General features: G+C 43.8%; 1 protein-coding gene across 7 annotated transcripts in view; it reads left to right on the top strand.

The window, feature by feature from the left end:
* The window catches only part of abcc12 (ATP-binding cassette, sub-family C (CFTR/MRP), member 12), a 131,334-nt gene that overhangs the window by 23,680 nt on the left and 90,270 nt on the right, over positions 1-17,384 (top strand). For 5 of the 7 annotated variants that reach the window (XM_078210844.1, XM_078210843.1, XM_078210841.1 and 2 more), the window contains exons 1-6: positions 3,643-3,778; positions 13,622-13,770; positions 13,856-14,014; positions 14,107-14,254; positions 16,109-16,342; positions 16,838-17,011. In XM_078210844.1, coding sequence (XP_078066970.1) covers positions 13,664-13,770; positions 13,856-14,014; positions 14,107-14,254; positions 16,109-16,342; positions 16,838-17,011 — 822 coding nt within the window. In that variant the 5' untranslated portion in view covers positions 3,643-3,778; positions 13,622-13,663. Of the gene's footprint in view, positions 1-3,642; positions 3,796-13,621; positions 13,771-13,855; positions 14,015-14,106; positions 14,255-16,108; positions 16,343-16,837; positions 17,012-17,384 lie in introns of those variants that run through there. The other 2 variants (XM_078210839.1, XM_078210840.1) reach the window with 2 other exon arrangements.

Raw genomic sequence — 17,384 nt, 5'->3', positions numbered from 1 at the left:
AGATGAGCACCAAAACTTGATTGAAAATGGCACATGCCACTGAGTTTTGCAATCAGATCTAGCCTTTCAGGAGTAAATTACATTCATACTACTGCAAAATGTAGGATCTTATCTCTATTTATGCCATCTGAGTAGAGTTACTCGAAAACTATCTAAAAGGGATTAGCTATAAGTCTTCTTGTAGCAGATTATGCTGCCCTGTCAGTAGCTGCTTGATCTCAGCTATCAATTGGTAGTGCACATATCTGAGTCAGACAGTAGTGGGTTCAAATCCCACTCTTGAGTGCAAAAATCTAGGCTGACACACCAATGCAGTATTGAAAATGCTGCACTATCAGAGGAGCTGGCTTTTGGATGAGACATTAAACTAAAGCTTCATCTACTTCCTTACATAGACCTAAAGAATCCCATGGCACAAATTTGAAGAAAAAGGGAATACTCCCTTGTGTCTTGGCCAATATTTATCCCTCAATCAGTATCACTGAAAAGATTATCTGGTTTTCCTCTTTATTATTCCTGTTTACAAGTTAACTGTCGTGCTTTACATTACAATAGTGACTACACCAGAGAAGTATTTCATTTATTGTAAAGTGCTTGGGGAAGTCCTGACGTCGTGAAAGGGACTAAACATGGAAACAGTTCACTAAAAAGTGCCAGGTAGATGACAAGTGTCTGTACCAGAACATTTGCGTAACTACAGCAAGTTGTGGTAAATGGTTGATTTTCAGACTGAAGGATGATTGAGAGTGTTTCTTTCATTCTGCCCTGAGATATGGGCATCACTGGCCCGTTCCTGATTGACCTTGAGAAGGTGGTGATAAGCCGCAACTCAAACTGCTGCAGTCCATCTGTTGCAGGTACACCCACAGTTCTGCTAGCCTGAATTCCAGTGAAGGGACAGCAATGTAGGTCCAAGTCAGGATGGTGTGTGACTGGGAGGGGAACTTGCACGTGGTGGTGTTCCCATGCGTCTGCTGGCCTTGTCCTTCTAGTTGGTAGAGGTCCCAGGTTTGGAAGGTACTTTTGAAGACACCTCGGTGAGTTTCTGCAGAGCATCTTGCATATGGTACACATTGCTACCACTATGTGATGGTGGTGGAAGGAGCAAATGTTTAAGTTGATCGCTGGGCTGCCTTGTCCTCATGTTTCCCAAGGGTCAGTACTAGGGCTATTGCATATATATTATTTGGATGTTAGTTTACAAAGCAAAATTGTAAAATTTGTCCATGATTCAAAATTTGGAGGTGTCACTGGCAGTGAGAACAATACCAATTGACTGCAGAGGCGGCACGGTAGCACAGTGGCTAGCACTGCTGCCTCACAGCTCCAGGGACCTGAGGTCGATTCCCGGCTTGGGTCACTGTGCACATTCTCCCTGTGCCTGCGTGGGTTTCCTCCGGGTGCTCCGGTTTCCTGCCACAGTCCAAAGATGTGCTGATTAGGTTGATTGGCCATGCTAAATCGCCCATAGTGTCCCAGGATGTGTAGGTTAGAGGGATTAGTGGGGTAAATGTGTGGGATTGTGGGGATAGTTGTCACTGCAGACTCAATGGGCTGAATGGCCTCCTTCTGCACTGTAGTGTTCCTATGACTGCATCGACATAGATCAGTTAGTAGAATGGGCGGGCAGGTGGCAGATGGAATCTAATACAAAAAAGTGTCAGGTGATGCATCTGGCAGAAGGAATAGCAAACGGCAATATAGACCTAATGGCACAGTTCTAAAACATGTTCTGAGACAGAAGAACCTGGGGGTTCATATGTTAAATCATAGAATCATAGAAACCCTACAGTGCAGAAGGAGGCCATTCGGCCCATCGAGTCTGCACCGACCACAATCCCACCCAGGCCCTATCCCTACCCCCACATATTTACCCGCTAATCCCTCTAACCTACGCATCTCAGGACTCTAAGGGGCAATTTTGAACCTGGCCAATCAACCTAACCCGCACATCTTTGGACTGTGGGAGGAAACCGGAGCACCCGGAGGAAACCCACGCAGACACGAGGAGAATGTGCAAACTCCACACAGACAGTGACCCGAGCCGGGAATCGAACCCGGGACCCTGGAGCTGTGAAGCAGCAGTGCTAACCATGTGCTACCGTGCCGCCCCTTAAATCTTTAAAGGTGGCAGAAATATTCAGAGTAGTAAGCAAAGCTTATGATCTTGGGCTTCATAAATCAAGATATTGAGTACAATAATAGCAGCGTTATGCTGGACCTGCATAAAGGCTTTACTTGGACCACAGTAAAAATATTGCCTCCAGTTCTAGACACCACTCTTTAACAAGGATGTGAGGGCTCTTGAGAAGGTTGAAGAGATTTACCAGAATGACCAAGGATGGTGGATTTTTGCTACAAGATTAGGTTGGAGAAACTGAAATTGTTTTTCTTAGAGCAAAGGATATTGAGGGAAACAAAATGATGGAGCAGGATTTTCACCTTAATATATATTTCTGTTCCTTCACTGTCCCTGGGGCAAACTCCTGGGACTCCCTCCCTAACAGCACTGTGATTCTACCTATACCACATGACCAGCAGTAATTCAAGAAAGTGGCTTACCAGGACGGCAATTTTGGGCAACTAGGGATGGGCAATAAATACTGGCCTAGCCAGTGACATCTACACCCCAAGAAAGAATAAATTTAAAAATTAATAGAGACATATAACATTATGACAGATTTAGATAAGGAAGACAAAGAAAAGTTGTTCGCATTAGCTGATAGTACAAGGACCAGGGGACACAAATTTAAAGTTTTCAGCAAGAGATATAGGCTGGAATTTTACCGGTACGCCTGCCTCAGAATCGGGGTGGGCGAGGCTCGCAGAACGGAATTCTCCGTTGTCCTCGGGTGGGATTTTACGAGCTTCGCCCAAGCAAGGTCATAAAATACCGGCCATAGTGTAGCACCCCTACCCACCTGGCTTCTAAGGAAGAACCTTTCAAGGCAACTAATGGTAATATTCTGGAACTCACTGCCAACAGGGACAGTGAAATGAAAGACGGTGAACAATTTTAAATGAGGTTGGATGGTTATGAGCGAAATAAGATTATCAGTTTATGGGGCTGAAGCAGGGAAATTGGACTGTTTGGACTGTCCTCGACAAAGACCCAGTTTGGACTCAATGGGCCAAATGGTCTCCTTCTGTGTTGCAATGATTATGATTTATGACTCAATCAAATCACAGGTTGACACACCGAAGAAGTATCACAGAAAAATGTCACAATCAGCATTTAGAAAATATTAACGTCAGAATCCGGGAACTCCCTCTCTAACAGTGGACATACCTACATCCCTTGGCCTGCAGTGGTTCAAGAAGATGGCTTACCACCGCCTTCTCAAAGACAATTAGGGATGGGGAATAAATGCTGGTCTAGCCAGTGACACCCACACCCCGTGAAATGATTTTTAAAGAAGAAAAGCAGAGTAAAGGTTAATGGCTTCATGCTTGCTTTGAATTGCTTACTTTGAATGACAGGACACAGTGACATAAATCACATTTTTAATGAAGGCAATACTCCTTTAAAATCTGAGAAAAGTCAATCATTGTTTCTGCACGCTCTCTACCTTTGTACAGAATAGTTCTTGCCCAAACTGACCTTTGAAATGAGCAGTATGAAAATGAGGCTTTCAACAAAAGTGTGATTCAACCAGATTCTAACTTAAAAGGGAATTGCTCAAGCAACGGGAACACTAATGGTTTTGATTGTGATTTAAGCATAATACCAGGATTAGAAGACAGCACAAACCTGCATAAAGCAAGTCAAGCCTAAATCGTGAGTCTAATTATTGAGTATGTGTCAATGTCATTTTTACTATGATGAAACAATATGCTTGTATTCAGTCTCAAAATGCCTTGTTGTGAATCACTATGTAGAACATTTCAGAAAAAAGAATGGATTTCAAAAGAAATAACAAATAAAATTGCCTTTGGAGAGTGTGCCTACTGGTAATAACAATATTGGGGTTTTATTTTTGTAAGTACATTATCTATCAACCAATCTGTTAAATCCTAAATCATTGCTTCAGGGATTACCATTCAATTCTCTGAACCTTATGATGCAATGTGTTTGAACACCATCTCACCTTTTGGTGCGAACAAGTGGGCAGTGGGATTAAGACTGAAAAAAAAATCACGAAGTCACTGATAGATGATAGTCACTGACGAGACAGATTACAGGAATGAGATAGAGAATCTGGTGAACTGGTGCAGGAACAATAATCTCTCCCTCAATGCCAACAAAACAAGAGAGATTGTCATCGACTTCAGGACGTGTAAAGGAGAACATGCCCCTGTCTATATCAATGGGGACGAAGTAGAAAGGGTTGAGAGCTTCAAGTTTTTAGGTGTCCAGATCACCAACAACCTGTCCTGGTCCCCCCATGCTGACACTATAGTTAAGAAAGCCCACCAACGCCTCTACTTCCTCAGAAGACTAAGGAAATTTGGCATGTCAGCTATGACTCTCACCCACTTTTACAGGTGCACTATAGAAAGCATTCTTTCTGGTTGTATCACAGCTTGGTATGGCTCCTGTTCTGCCCAAGACCGCAAGGAACTACAAAAGGTCGTGAATGTAGCCCAATCCATCACGCAAACCAGCCTCCCGTCCATTGACTCTGTCTACACTTCCCGCTGCCTCGGCAAAGCAGCCAGCATAATTAAGGACCCCATGCACCCCAGACATTCTCTCTTCCACCTTCTTCCTTCAGGAAAAAGATACAGAAGTCTGAGGTCACGTACCAACCGACTCAAGAACAGCTTCTTCCCTGCTGCTGTCAGACTTTTGAATGGACTTACCTTGCATCAAGTTGCTCTTTCTCTACATCCTAGCTATGACTGTAACACTACATTCTGCACGATCTCATTTCCGTTTTTATGAACTGTTTGGCGCGCAACAATTCTTTTCACTGTATGTTAATACATGTGACAATAATAAATCAAATCAAATCAAATCAAAGATGCCTGACTAGCTGTCCCAATTTTCAAGCAGACCTTGACTTAGGCAGTCAGTTTCTTTCACCAGGATTGGGCAGGAGCCCAACAAATATGATTAAATTGAAGTCCAGCGATTCAATATAGTTGATAGTGAAGAGTATAGCTGTCAACTCCAGAATTAAATCGATGGTTTGGTTGAGTGGGCAGAGAAGTTGTAAATGGCATTCAATCCGGGAAAGTGTGAGGTAATGCATTTGGCGAGGGCAAATAAAGCAAGGGAATACTCAATAAATGGGAAGATATTAAAATTGGTTGCGGAAGTGAGAGACTTGGAGTGCATGAATACAGGTCCTTGAAGATGGCCAAACAGGTGGGGAAGGTGGTCAAGAAAGCATATGGAATACTTTCCTTTATTGGGCAAGGTAGTGAATACAAAAGCAGGGATATAATGATGGAACTGGATCAGATGCTGGTTAGGCCACAGCGAGAATATTATGCACACTGGTCATCACATTACAGGAAGGACATAATTGCTCTGGAGAGAATGCGGAGGATGTTTACAAGAATGTTGGCAAGACTTGAAAATTGCAGCTGTGAGGAGAAATTGGATAGGCTGAATTGTTTTCCTTAGAGCAGAGGAGACGAAGAGATGACCTAATTGAAGTGTACCATATTTTGAGGGGCCCAGACAGGTTGGACAGGAAAGACTTGCTTCCACTTGCTGAGGGGTCAATTCCTGAGGGGGATCATAGATTTAAGGTGATTGGTCGAAAAATTAAAGGGGACATGAGGAAAAATCTTTTTCACCCAAAGGATGGTGGACATCTGGAATCCACTGCCAATGTTGACAGTTGAGACCGAAACACTCAACTCATTTAAAACCTACCTGGACCTGTTTCTGAAGTGTGGAGCCTGCAAGGCTACAGACTTGATGCTGGAAAATGGGATTATAAATGAGCGGCTAGTTTATTTTTTGGCTGGCACAGACACATAGAAATGTAGAAACATAGAAATTAGAAGCTGGAATAGGCCTTTCGGCCCTTCGAGCTGGCTCCGCCATTCATTTTGATCATAGCTGATCATCCAATTTAATATCCTGATCCCCCTTCCCCCCATATCCCTTGATCCCTTTAGCCCCAAGAGCTATATCTAATTTCTTCTTGAAATAAGGCAATGTTTTGGCCTCAACTACATTTTGTGGTCGTAAATTCTACACATTCACCATTCTCTGGGTGAAGAAATTTCTCTTCACCTCAGTTCCCTTATCCTCAAACTATGACCCCTCGTTCTGGGCTCCCCCAGCATCGGGAACATTCTTTCTGAAATTACCCTGTTTAACCCTGTTAGAATTTTATAAGTTTCTATGAGATCCACTCTCACTCTTCTAAACTCTAATGAATATAATCCTAACCGACTTAATCTCTCCTCATATGACAGACCTGTCATCCCAGGAATCAGCCCGATAAACCTTTGCTGTACTCTCTCTAATAGCAAGGACATCCTTCCACTGATGAGGACACTAAAACTGTACACAATATTGCGGATGTGGCCTCACCCAATGCCCTACACAATTGTAGCAAAACATCCCTATCCCTATACTCATATCCTCTCGCTATGAAGGCCAACATACCATTTGCCTTCTTTACTGCCTGCTGCACCTGCACATTTACTTTCAGCGACTGATGCACGAGGACTCCAAGGTCTCGTTGAATATCCACCTCTCTCAATTTATACCCTTTCAAGTAATAATCTGTCTTCCTATTATTGCTGCCAAAGTGGATAACCTCACATTTATCCACATTATACTGCATCTGCCATGCAGCTGCCCACACACTCAGCCTGTCCAAATCACACTGAAGCATTTCTGCATCCTGTTCACAGCTCACTCTCCCACCCAACTTTGTATCTTCTGCAAATTTGGAGGTAATACATTCAGTTCCCTCTTCCAAATCATTAATATATAATGTGACCAGTTGGGGCCTGAGCACAGATCCCTGCAGAACCCCACTAGTCACTAATTGCCAGTCAGAAAAAAAGATAAGATAGACACAATAGGCTAAATGGCCTCTTCCTGCGCCATAACCGCCATTGGTACCGCTGATGTGGGTAGGAAGGGAGAAGGGGTCATGAAAAGGGAGTACAGGGAATTAGGGAGACAGCTGAGAAAGAGGAAAGCAAAGGTAGTAATCTCAGGATTACTGCCTGTGCCACGGGAAGGTGAGGGCAGGAATGGAGTGAGGTGGAAGATGAATGTGTGGCTGAGGGACTGGTGCAGGGGGCAGGGATTCAGGTTCCTGGACCATTGGGACCTCTTTAGGGGCAGGGGTGATCTGTATACAAAAAACGGGTGGAACTTGAATCACACGGGGACCAATATCCTGGCCGGTAGGTTGGCTAAGGTTACTGGGGAGAATTTAAACTAGATAGGTTGGGGGGAGGGGAGCTAGAAGAGTTGACTAGGATCAAGGAACTAATTGATGGGGTGGAGGATGCAGGGGTAAGGGGAATTACAAAATTAATGGTAGAGGAGAGAGTGCAAGTGAATGAAGGCGGTAATTTAGATAAGGGAGTAGAGGGAGAGGGTGTTCGCGACTCATCAAAGCGGGTCCAGATAAAAGCTGGAATAAGGACACTTTGCCTGAATGCACGAAGCATTCGGAACAAGGTAAATGAGTTGATGGTGCAAATCAGCACAAGTGGGTACGATCTAGTGGCCATTACAGAAACGTGGCTGAAAGGTGACCAGGACTGGGAGATGAATATCCAGGGGTATCAGGCGTTTAGGAAGAATAGACAGGAAGGAAAAGGTGGTGGGGTCGCGCTATTAATAAGAGATAATATCAGGGTAGTACTGAGGGATGACATAGGCTCTGAGGAACAAAACGTGGAATCATTATGGGTAGAGATGAGGAATAGTAGAGGGAGAAAGACACTAGTAGGTGTGGTATATAGGCCCCCAAATAATAATGTTGAGGTAGGGAGGGCTATAAACAAGCAGATAAGGGATGCGTGTAAAAACGGAACGGCAATAATCATGGGGGACTTCAACATGCACATTGACTGGCAGACTCAAGTCGGTAAGGGTGGAATGGAGGAAGAGTTCTTAGAATGCTGTCGGGATAGTTTCCTTGAACAGCATGTTACGGAACCGACGAGGGAACGAGCTATTTTGGATCTGGTATTGTGTAACGAGGTAGGTAGAATTAAGGATCTTATTGTGAAGGACCCTCTTGGGTCTAGTGACCACAATATGGTCGAATTTCTGATTCAGATGGAAGAGGAGAAAGTTTGGTCCCAAACCAGTGTCCTCTGTTTGAACAGAGGGAAATATGATAGGATGAGGGATGAATTGGCTAAGGTAGACTGGGAGAGTAGGCTGGCAGGTAGGATAGCTGAGGAACAGTGGAGGATTTTTAAGGAGATCCTTTTCAGTTCTCAGCAAAAATATATTCCAGCAAAAAACAAGGATTGTAAGAAAAGGGAGAACCAGCCGTGGATAACGAAGGAAATAAAGGAGAGTATTAAAATAAAAACAGCTGCGTACAGAGTGGCCAAAAATAGTGGAGAAACAAGTGATTGGGAAAAATTTAAGGAACAACAAAGAGAGACTAAGAAAGCGATAAAGAAAGGAAGGATAGACTATGAAGCTCGGCTAGCAATTAATATAAAAAATGATAGTAAAAGTTTTTATAAATATATAAAAAGGAATAGAGTGGCTAGAGTGAATGTTGGACCCTTGGAGGACGAGAGGGGGGAGTTAATAGTGGGAAATGAGGATATGGCTGAGTCTTTAAATAAGTTTTTTGTGTCGGTCTTCACGGTGGAGGACACAAATAGTTTGCCAAATATTAACGATAGAGGGTTGGCAGCAGGAGAAATACTTAATACCATTAATGTTACCAGAGAGGCAGTGCTGGGTAGACTAATGGGACTGAAGGTGGATAAGTCCCCGGGTCCGGATGGAATGCATCCCAGGGTATTGAAAGAAATGTCAGAGGTAATAGTGGATGCGTTAGTGATTATTTATCAAAACTCGTTGCATTCTGGGGTAGTGCCGGTTGATTGGAAAACGGCTAATGTTACGCCGCTGTTTAAAAAAGGAAGGAGACAAAAGGCGGGTAACTATAGGCCGGTCAGCTTAACGTCTGTAGTAGGGAAAATGCTGGAATCCATTATTAAAGAGGAGATAGCAGGGCATCTGGATAGAAATGGTTCGATCAATCAGACGCAGCATGGATTCATGAGGGGAAAGTCGTGCTTGACGAACATGTTGGATTTTTATGAAGATGTGACTAGGGCGGTTGATGGAGGAGAACCGGTGGATGCGGTGTTTTTGGATTTCCAAAAGGCGTTTGATAAGGTGCCCCATAAAAGGCTACTGAAGAAGATTAGGGCACACGGAGTTGGGGGTAGTGTGTTAAAGTGGATTGGGGACTGGCTATCCGACAGGAAGCAAAGAGTCGGAATAAATGGGTGTTTTTCCGGTTGGAGGAAGGTAACTAGTGGCGTGCCGCAGGGATCGGTACTCGGGCCGCAACTATTTACCATTTATATAGATGATCTGGAGGAGGGGACGGAGTGTAGGGTAACGAAGTTTGCAGACGACACAAAGATAAGTGGAAAAGTGAATCGTGTGGAGGACGGAGAAGATCTGCAGAGAGATTTGGACAGGCTGAGTGAGTGGGCGAGGATATGGCAAATGGAGTATAACGTTGAGAAATGCGAGGTTATACACTTTGGAGGAAATAATAACAAATGGGATTACTATCTCAATGGAAACAAATTAAAACATGCTACCGTGCAAAGGGACCTGGGGGTCCTTGTGCATGAGACGCAAAAGCCCAGTCTGCAGGTACAACAGGTGATCAAGAAGGCAAATGGGATGTTGGCCTATATTGCGAAGGGGATAGAATATAAAAGCAGGGATGTCTTGATGCACCTGTACAGGGCATTGGTGAGGCCGCAGCTGGAATACTGTGTGCAGTATTGGTCCCCTTATATGAGGAAGGATATATTGGCATTGGAGGGAGTGCAGAGAAGGTTCACCAGGTTGATACCGGAGATGAGGGGTTTGGATTATGAGGAGAGGCTGAGGAGATTGGGTTTGTACTCGTTGGAGTTTAGAAGGATGAGGGGGGATCTTATGGAGACTTATAAGATAATGCAGGGGCTGGATAGGGTGGAGGCGGAGAGATTCTTTCCACTTAGTAAGGAAGTTAAAACTAGAGGACACAGCCTCAAAATAAAGGGGGGTCGGTTTAAGACAGAGTTGAGGAGGAACTTCTTCTCCCAGAGGGTGGTGAATCTCTGGAATTCTCTGCCCACTGAGGTGGTGGAGGCTACCTCGCTGAATATGTTTAAAGCGCGGATGGATGGATTCCTGATCGGTAAGGGAATTAAGGGTTATGGGGATCAGGCGGGTAAGTGGTACTGATCCACGTCAGATCAGCCATGATCTTATTGAATGGCGGGGCAGGCTCGAGGGGCTAGATGGCCTACTCCTGCTCCTATTTCTTATGTTCTTATGTTCTTATAACCTTTCTGTTGTTCTATGATTCTACAGTTCAATTACAATGAAAACAGTATGTTCATGTGAGTCCGTGCTGCCATCACTGCTTAAAAAATACCCATCCTCTACAAATCATTGCTCTAAAGGCCAGGAAAAGGCCATTTTCAGTGGCAATTAAAAGTGCATTCTCCTCTAATTTACATCACTGTAATTGTTTTGCAGATATCTTATTTGTATCTTTAGTTGGACTTTGGTGCAGAAACAATTGTTTTTACTTGTAAAAACTCCTGCAAATGTGAATTGCAAAAATGTCCAATTCCAGGGGAAAGTGTGATGTTGCCATATTGTGTTCACAGTAAGAGTGATATGAAGTGGAGTGTTACCTTCTCAGTATTGATAAAAGACATCAAACAGTTTCAGGCACAACTACCAGGTTCAACAAAATGGTGGCACTAATCTACGCCTCTCCTCTCTCCTTGCATACCAACTTCTCTGTTGTGACACCCATCAGGAAAGAAAACCTATTTCCCGGTCCTGACTTTTCACTCGCACCTTCATCGCAATATCAGAAAACTAGGACGCTCTGGCCATTGGCTTTGTTTCTGTTGCTCCACAAACATGCCATTAACAGACCAACAATCTGCCCCCTTGTGGGCGACACGGTGGCACAGTGGTTAGCACTGCTGCCTCACAACGCCAGGGACCTGGGTTCGATTCCCGGCTTGGGTCACTGGCTGTGTGAAGTTTGCATGTTCTCCCCGTGTCTGCGTGGGTTTCCTCTGGGTACTCCGGTTTCCTCCCACGGTGCAAAGATGTGCGGGTTAGGTGGATTGGCCATGCTAAATTTCCCCTTAGTGTCAGGGGGACTAGCTAGGGTAAATGCATGGGGCTATGGGAATAGGGCCTGAGTGGGATTGTGGTCAGTGCAGACTTAATGGGCCGAATGGCCTCCTTCTGCACTGTAGGGTTTCTATGATTCTATCTAAACTATTCCTCGTCTTGAAGTCTGGCTTTAAGCAGCAGCAAGTCTGTTGGAATTCCCTAACTGTCAAACAGTGGGTTGCCTTTAAGCAGCATGATTAGCATAGACACATTGCCACTCATGTTCAAATGATGTTTGATCACAAAAATGAATTGGGCCACCTGCCAATGTCAGTAGGCAGCAGGAATTCCTCATGGGCAGAACAGTGTGCAGTACAATTAATCAATAAACTATGTGAATAAATTGCCATTCTCCTGGCACAGTACAGATATTCATCCCGTGGTACACCAGCTGGCATGCTAAGCTTCAGCTGTGGTTGCTTACTTCTGTGAGCCCTGGATGCATGGCCATATGTTCTCATACCTGATTCTCAGGTAATGTCTGCCAAGAGTATTCAACCTAATTCTCAGAGTTCCCTCACTAGTATATGACAGACATCTGCTTTCGTTGTAGTGGAAATATCTGAACAGAGCAGATTGCAGCAGTTCAGCCAGTTGGTGATGTAGTAGGCAATCAGGTTCAGGCGGGAAGTGACTCAGATCGTTCTCTGGTGGGGGGGCAGGGAGGCGGGTCAGATCGTTCTCTGGTGGGGGGGGCAGGGAGGCGGGTCAGATTGTTCTCTGGTGGGGGGGCAGGGAGGGGAGTCAGATCATTCTCTAGTGGGGGGAGTAGGAGGGAGGTGGGCCAGATGGATCTCTGGTGGGGGGGGGGGGAGGAGGGAGATGGGCCAGATCATTCTCTGTTGGGGGGGGAGGAGAAGGGAGGCGGGCCAGATCGTTCTCTGGTGGGGAGGGCAGGGAGGCGAGTCAGATCATTCTCTGGTGGGGGGGAGGAGGAAGGAGGCAGGTCAGATAGATCTCTGGTGGTGGGGGGGATGAAGGGGGGTCTGCTGCCACTCTGCGTGCGATCGGTGGGGGAAGTGGGGCTCGGGGCAGCAATTGGTCTAGGTAGCAGGGGGTTGGGTGGATAAGGGGGACAGTTATGTTGTGAGTGTGGGGCAATGTCTGTGAGGGCCATCACTCCCGGGTCGCTTTATCCGTTTTATGCGACCCGGGAGTGATGTGACAGGGGAGCGTTTTTCAAATTTTTTTTTACTATGCATGCGCAGTTGAAGGCTCCAATCAGAGCAGCAGCGTTATGGACGCGATAAGTCCCACCCACAGGCTTCTGCAGCGCGATTCAGAAGCGCTGCTTTTTTTTCAGGCGGAGTGCATATGGGGGGCGCCTGAGAACAGGTTTACAAGTCGGATCTGGATCGCTCCCAGATTCAGCATTTAGAATCAAAATGGTAAAATCGGGCCCGTAGGCAGCAATCTTACAAAAACAATTCTAAGTCCAGGATGAGCGGAAAAATGAGAGAGTTTCTGATCCGTTTTTTGGCCGAGTCCAAATCTGCTATCTAATGCATTTAGAGCAAACCCCCCTCAAAAACTGTTTCTCTGCTGTAGGGGAAGGGGGTAGGTCTTAAATCATCCTAACACTGGCTGAGAGGAGCAGAGGGCGCAATGGCACATGCGCAGGTCCCTCTGTTCTGAGAGCAGACAGACCTGTCACCCAGCCCCTGCTGCTCTCAGCTTGCCTCCATGGCCTAAAGCAGGCAACCCACCCCTCCCACCGCCCCCCCCCTCCACCTCCAGGGGGCCCGCGGTCTATCGCGACCACTTAGAAATGCAGAAGAGTTGTGGAGCCAACAGAACATATCTCATCTACCCTCAATTAACAACCTAGGGGCTGAAAAACCCAGGCTCATCTCTTTGATTGGAAAAGCTGAGTGACCAGTTTATATGGACTAACAAAATTTCTGAACTTGCCAAGGAAATAGGGGTTAAATTATCATGGAGAATGTTTTCAAGACCATGGTTATTGCCATAGGTTTTACTCTGAACCATGAAATTCCTTAGTTCTTTATGGGCATCTTTCATTTGGGGGTTCAGATTACTTTCGTTACATCCACTGTTTACCAGGAGTGAAAAAGGTTTTACTGGTCTACCTGCTGTCAGAACAATGCAGAACCACCTTCTGAATTCAGGATTCCTGTGGCTTTGTGTTCAATTAAATATACAACATCATTATTTAATTTGTTTAACTGAAAAGTCACATACTAAGATCTCTGTTGTAACACTCAATGTGGTGTAAAAGCTATGATAAAAGATATCAATATGTAACCGGTGACTCTTTAACTTCAATAGCAATCCTCCCAAAATTATAATACATTCCCAGAAGTCAGTGGAATGGAATTTCCTGGTTTCCATGATGAAGATCCTCAGGATGGACAGAAGAAAGGCCATAAGTACTTCCAAAGTTTCAAAACAATGATTCCTTTTCGTCCAAAGCCAAAGTAAGTGAGGGAAAAAAATCTGCTCTGCAATGCAGTCCTTCATGATTTTCAGAATTAACCCTCCTTTGTCATGCGCATTTTGCAGGAATCCATCTCCAGCTCCAGTGGATGATGCTGGCTTATTTTCATTTGTCTATTTCTCATGGCTGACACCAGTGATGATAAAAGGGCTCAAGAAGAAACTGAATCAAGACACCTTGCCTCCCCTGTCCCAATTCAATTGTTCAGGCGTGAATGCCAGAAGGTGCGTCAATATGGAAAGATTTCAGAATGCATAAAACTATGCATAAAAACACAGTCAAAATTCTTTTGACATTTTGCTGAAAATATTTACAGATTCTTGCAACTTTGGAAGAATGAAGTGGAAAAAATGGGCAGTGAGAAAGCTTCCTTGGGGAAAGTGACTCTGCAGTTTCAGCAAACAAGGCTTATTATGACTATGATTTGCCTGGTTACTTGTATGATTTCTGTTTTTTTGGGATCGGTAAGCAGTCACATATGTCTATGAGTTTCAATGAACTGTTTATTTACTGCATCATAGAATCCCTACAGTGCAATAGGAGACCATTCGGCCCATCAGGCCTGCACTGACTCTCTGATGGTGTATCTTTCCCAGGCCCACCACCCTGTTCTATCTCCATAATCTCATACATTTACTATGGCTAATCCATCTGACCTATATGTCCTGGGAAACTAAGGGGCAGTTTGGCATGGCCAATCCACTTAACCTGCACATCTTTGGACTGTGGGAGGAAACCGGAGCACCCGAAGGTAACCCCATGCAGACATGGGGAGAATGAGCAAATTCCACACAGTCACTCAACGCCAGAATTGAACCCGGGTCCCTGATGCTGTGAGGCAGCAGTGCTAACTACTGTTCCACCATGCCGCCCCTCAATACTTTATTTGCTATATTTCAATAGACTTGAAATAACATGGAGTTTAGATAAACCACTGATGTATGATTAATAAACTACCATTTCTTAAAGCAATCCCTCCATATGAAAGAACATGATCTCGAACATAAATGCATGTTATTTATGTCTCTCCAATTTTATGAAAGGATGTGAAAAATTTTCTCCATTAGATGACCTTTACAATAAAGCCTAGCTTTAAAGGTCATTCATAAAATGAATGTCAAAACAATTCCAGGAAATCACATCACCACGGGGTAAAACTGCCATTGTTTTACTAACCTGGCAATGTCACTCACAAACACAATCAATATGAAAAAAGAAAAGCATCGCACTAGTGGAGCAGATATTAATCTTCAGAATTATGAGTAAAAATATGCTGCCGAGACAATGTATTGAGAGATTTGTTCTATACAGCTATAGTAAACCTAGCATGGATAGGCCAATACTGTTCCAAACTCTAATTTTGGATTCATTCATAGACCATAATTTTCTTCCATACTGGGCAGATACAGTGAGAAAATGGGGTTGTGACACCTTCCACAATGCTCTTGCCCCAGCTTTAATTTTACCGCCACCAGCCCATATCCACATTGACTGCTGAGGCAAGGGGAGTGTAAATTATGGTGAAAATGTGAGGTTCAGTGGGCCATCTATTTTCTTGAATTCTGTTGCGTTAGGATCCACCAGGATAGGGATGTTGAAGACCTTTGGGGGAGGGGAAGAAGGTCCTTAATGCACCCTTTTGAGAGGTACAGTCTCCCATAGTCAACGTATTTCCTTCTCAGCATGCTGCCCATTTTCCCTTTGTAAACTCTCTTTGCTGCCCCGCCCCCCCCAAGCCCCCATCTTACATTCTCTATCAAAGTACCCTGCCCACAATAAACCCTGTTAACAAATGAATGCTGCTCTTTACTGATTTACATTGGCACCCTATCCCCTATGCCTTAAACGTAAAATCCTTGCCACTCAATGACCTGACTCCAGCCTATATCTCTTAACGTCCTCCAGCCTGATATTCCTCCTGCCTTGAACATTCCATTCCACTGACTCCAGCCTTTCGTTCTGCCTCTGCTGTTTGCTCCACCAGCAATGGTAAAATGTCAGCCATTGGGGTTTTAAGGTCTGGAATTCCCTTCCTCTACCTTTCTACCTCTGCTCCCCTGCCCTTTAAACATCTTGGAAACCATCTCAAGCCAAGTTTTGCTCAATCTTCCAATCTCCTCTTTCTTGTCCTCATATCCATTTTCTTTAAATTCACTATCACTTGCCTTTGGATTGTTTTTTTCACATTACAGGTACTACATAGATACAGGTTGCAATTGTTATTTTTGTAGAAATCAAAATACTTAGCATCATATTAAGCACAAAAATATCATGGTATTATGACTGCTTAACTGCTACTTCTGTTTCTTATTTTGCAGGCAGTACTTATTCATGCCATACTCCAGCATGTTGAGAAAAAGTCAGAAAATCTTGCTTATGGTGTTGGTCTTTGCTTTGCCTTATTTATTGTGGAATTTTGTAAAATATTTTTCTTCTCAGCCTCATGGGCTATCAACTATCAGACTGGCATCCGGCTAAAAGGTGCCATTTCTACGTTGGCATTTGTCAAATTGGTTCAGCTTAGAAGTTTAAACAACATTTCCATTGGAGAGGTAGGCATTTAGCTGTAATGTAAGATTATCATAGTTGTCCTTTGTTATTTTTCCTCACTGGTCGTACCATATTAAACCAGCTGAGGACAGATATGCCTTGACCCAACTGTATTCTGGCAGCCTGTGGCTGTGTTTAAAGTTTGCAAATACCATGCGATTACCATGCTACTATATACAGGACAAGAGCATAATCATCTCATCACCTTTCTGCAACACCTTAATGATGAAAGTGGTAGCTGCTCCTTTGAAACTTAGGGACTAAAAATTTCTGCCCCAAAATTTTTAAGTGCACCTGGTGCATCGGATTTAAGTTTTGTATTGCAAAATAAAAGGAAAATTTGGCAAGATTTATGATGGAAACAACATTGTTCAAAACTTGAAAGCAAAGAGAAGCTTGCAATCTTTAAGTGTTAGATACAGATCGAATTTAAATCAGGCTCAAAGAATGAAAAAACGACTTGGAATTAATTTATTCATTTTATTTTGTTTATACAGGTTATGAACCTGCTATCGAATGATGGTTATCGGCTATTTGAAGCTGCGGTATTTTGCCCTTTGATATTTGGTACTCCAATATTGCTGATCAGTTGCACAATATATTGCTACATTATCATTGGACCAACATCCTTACTGGGAGTCATTGCTTATATTTTATTGTTCCCTATTCAGGTATGACATTACAATGAAACGTCCATCAAAACACACGATTACAAATTTTAACACATCAACATTTCACGTGTGTCAGTTAACTTTGAGCGCTCTCATTTTTGAGTTAGTTGATCAGTTGTTCAAGCTTCAAATTATGAGTTTGAATTTATAACCTCAATTAAAAGAAGAAACTTGCATTTATCTAGCATCTTCTCTTAGTTAGGACATGCCAAAGTGCATTACAAGCAATGGATTATTTGCAATGTACAATCACTGTTATTTTGCAGGCAGGTTTGGCAGCCAATTTTTGCAAGCTCCCACAAAATCAGTTGAATAAATAAAAGAACTCTGTACTATTTAAGTAGCGGCATTTGCTCTTTTACATTTGCGTAAG

Source organism: Mustelus asterias, chromosome 4 (assembly GCF_964213995.1).
Source record: "Mustelus asterias chromosome 4, sMusAst1.hap1.1, whole genome shotgun sequence".
Taxonomy (NCBI): domain Eukaryota; kingdom Metazoa; phylum Chordata; class Chondrichthyes; order Carcharhiniformes; family Triakidae; genus Mustelus; species Mustelus asterias.
Note: the sequence above shows the minus strand (reverse complement) of the source record. Positions and strands in the feature narration are given on the sequence as shown.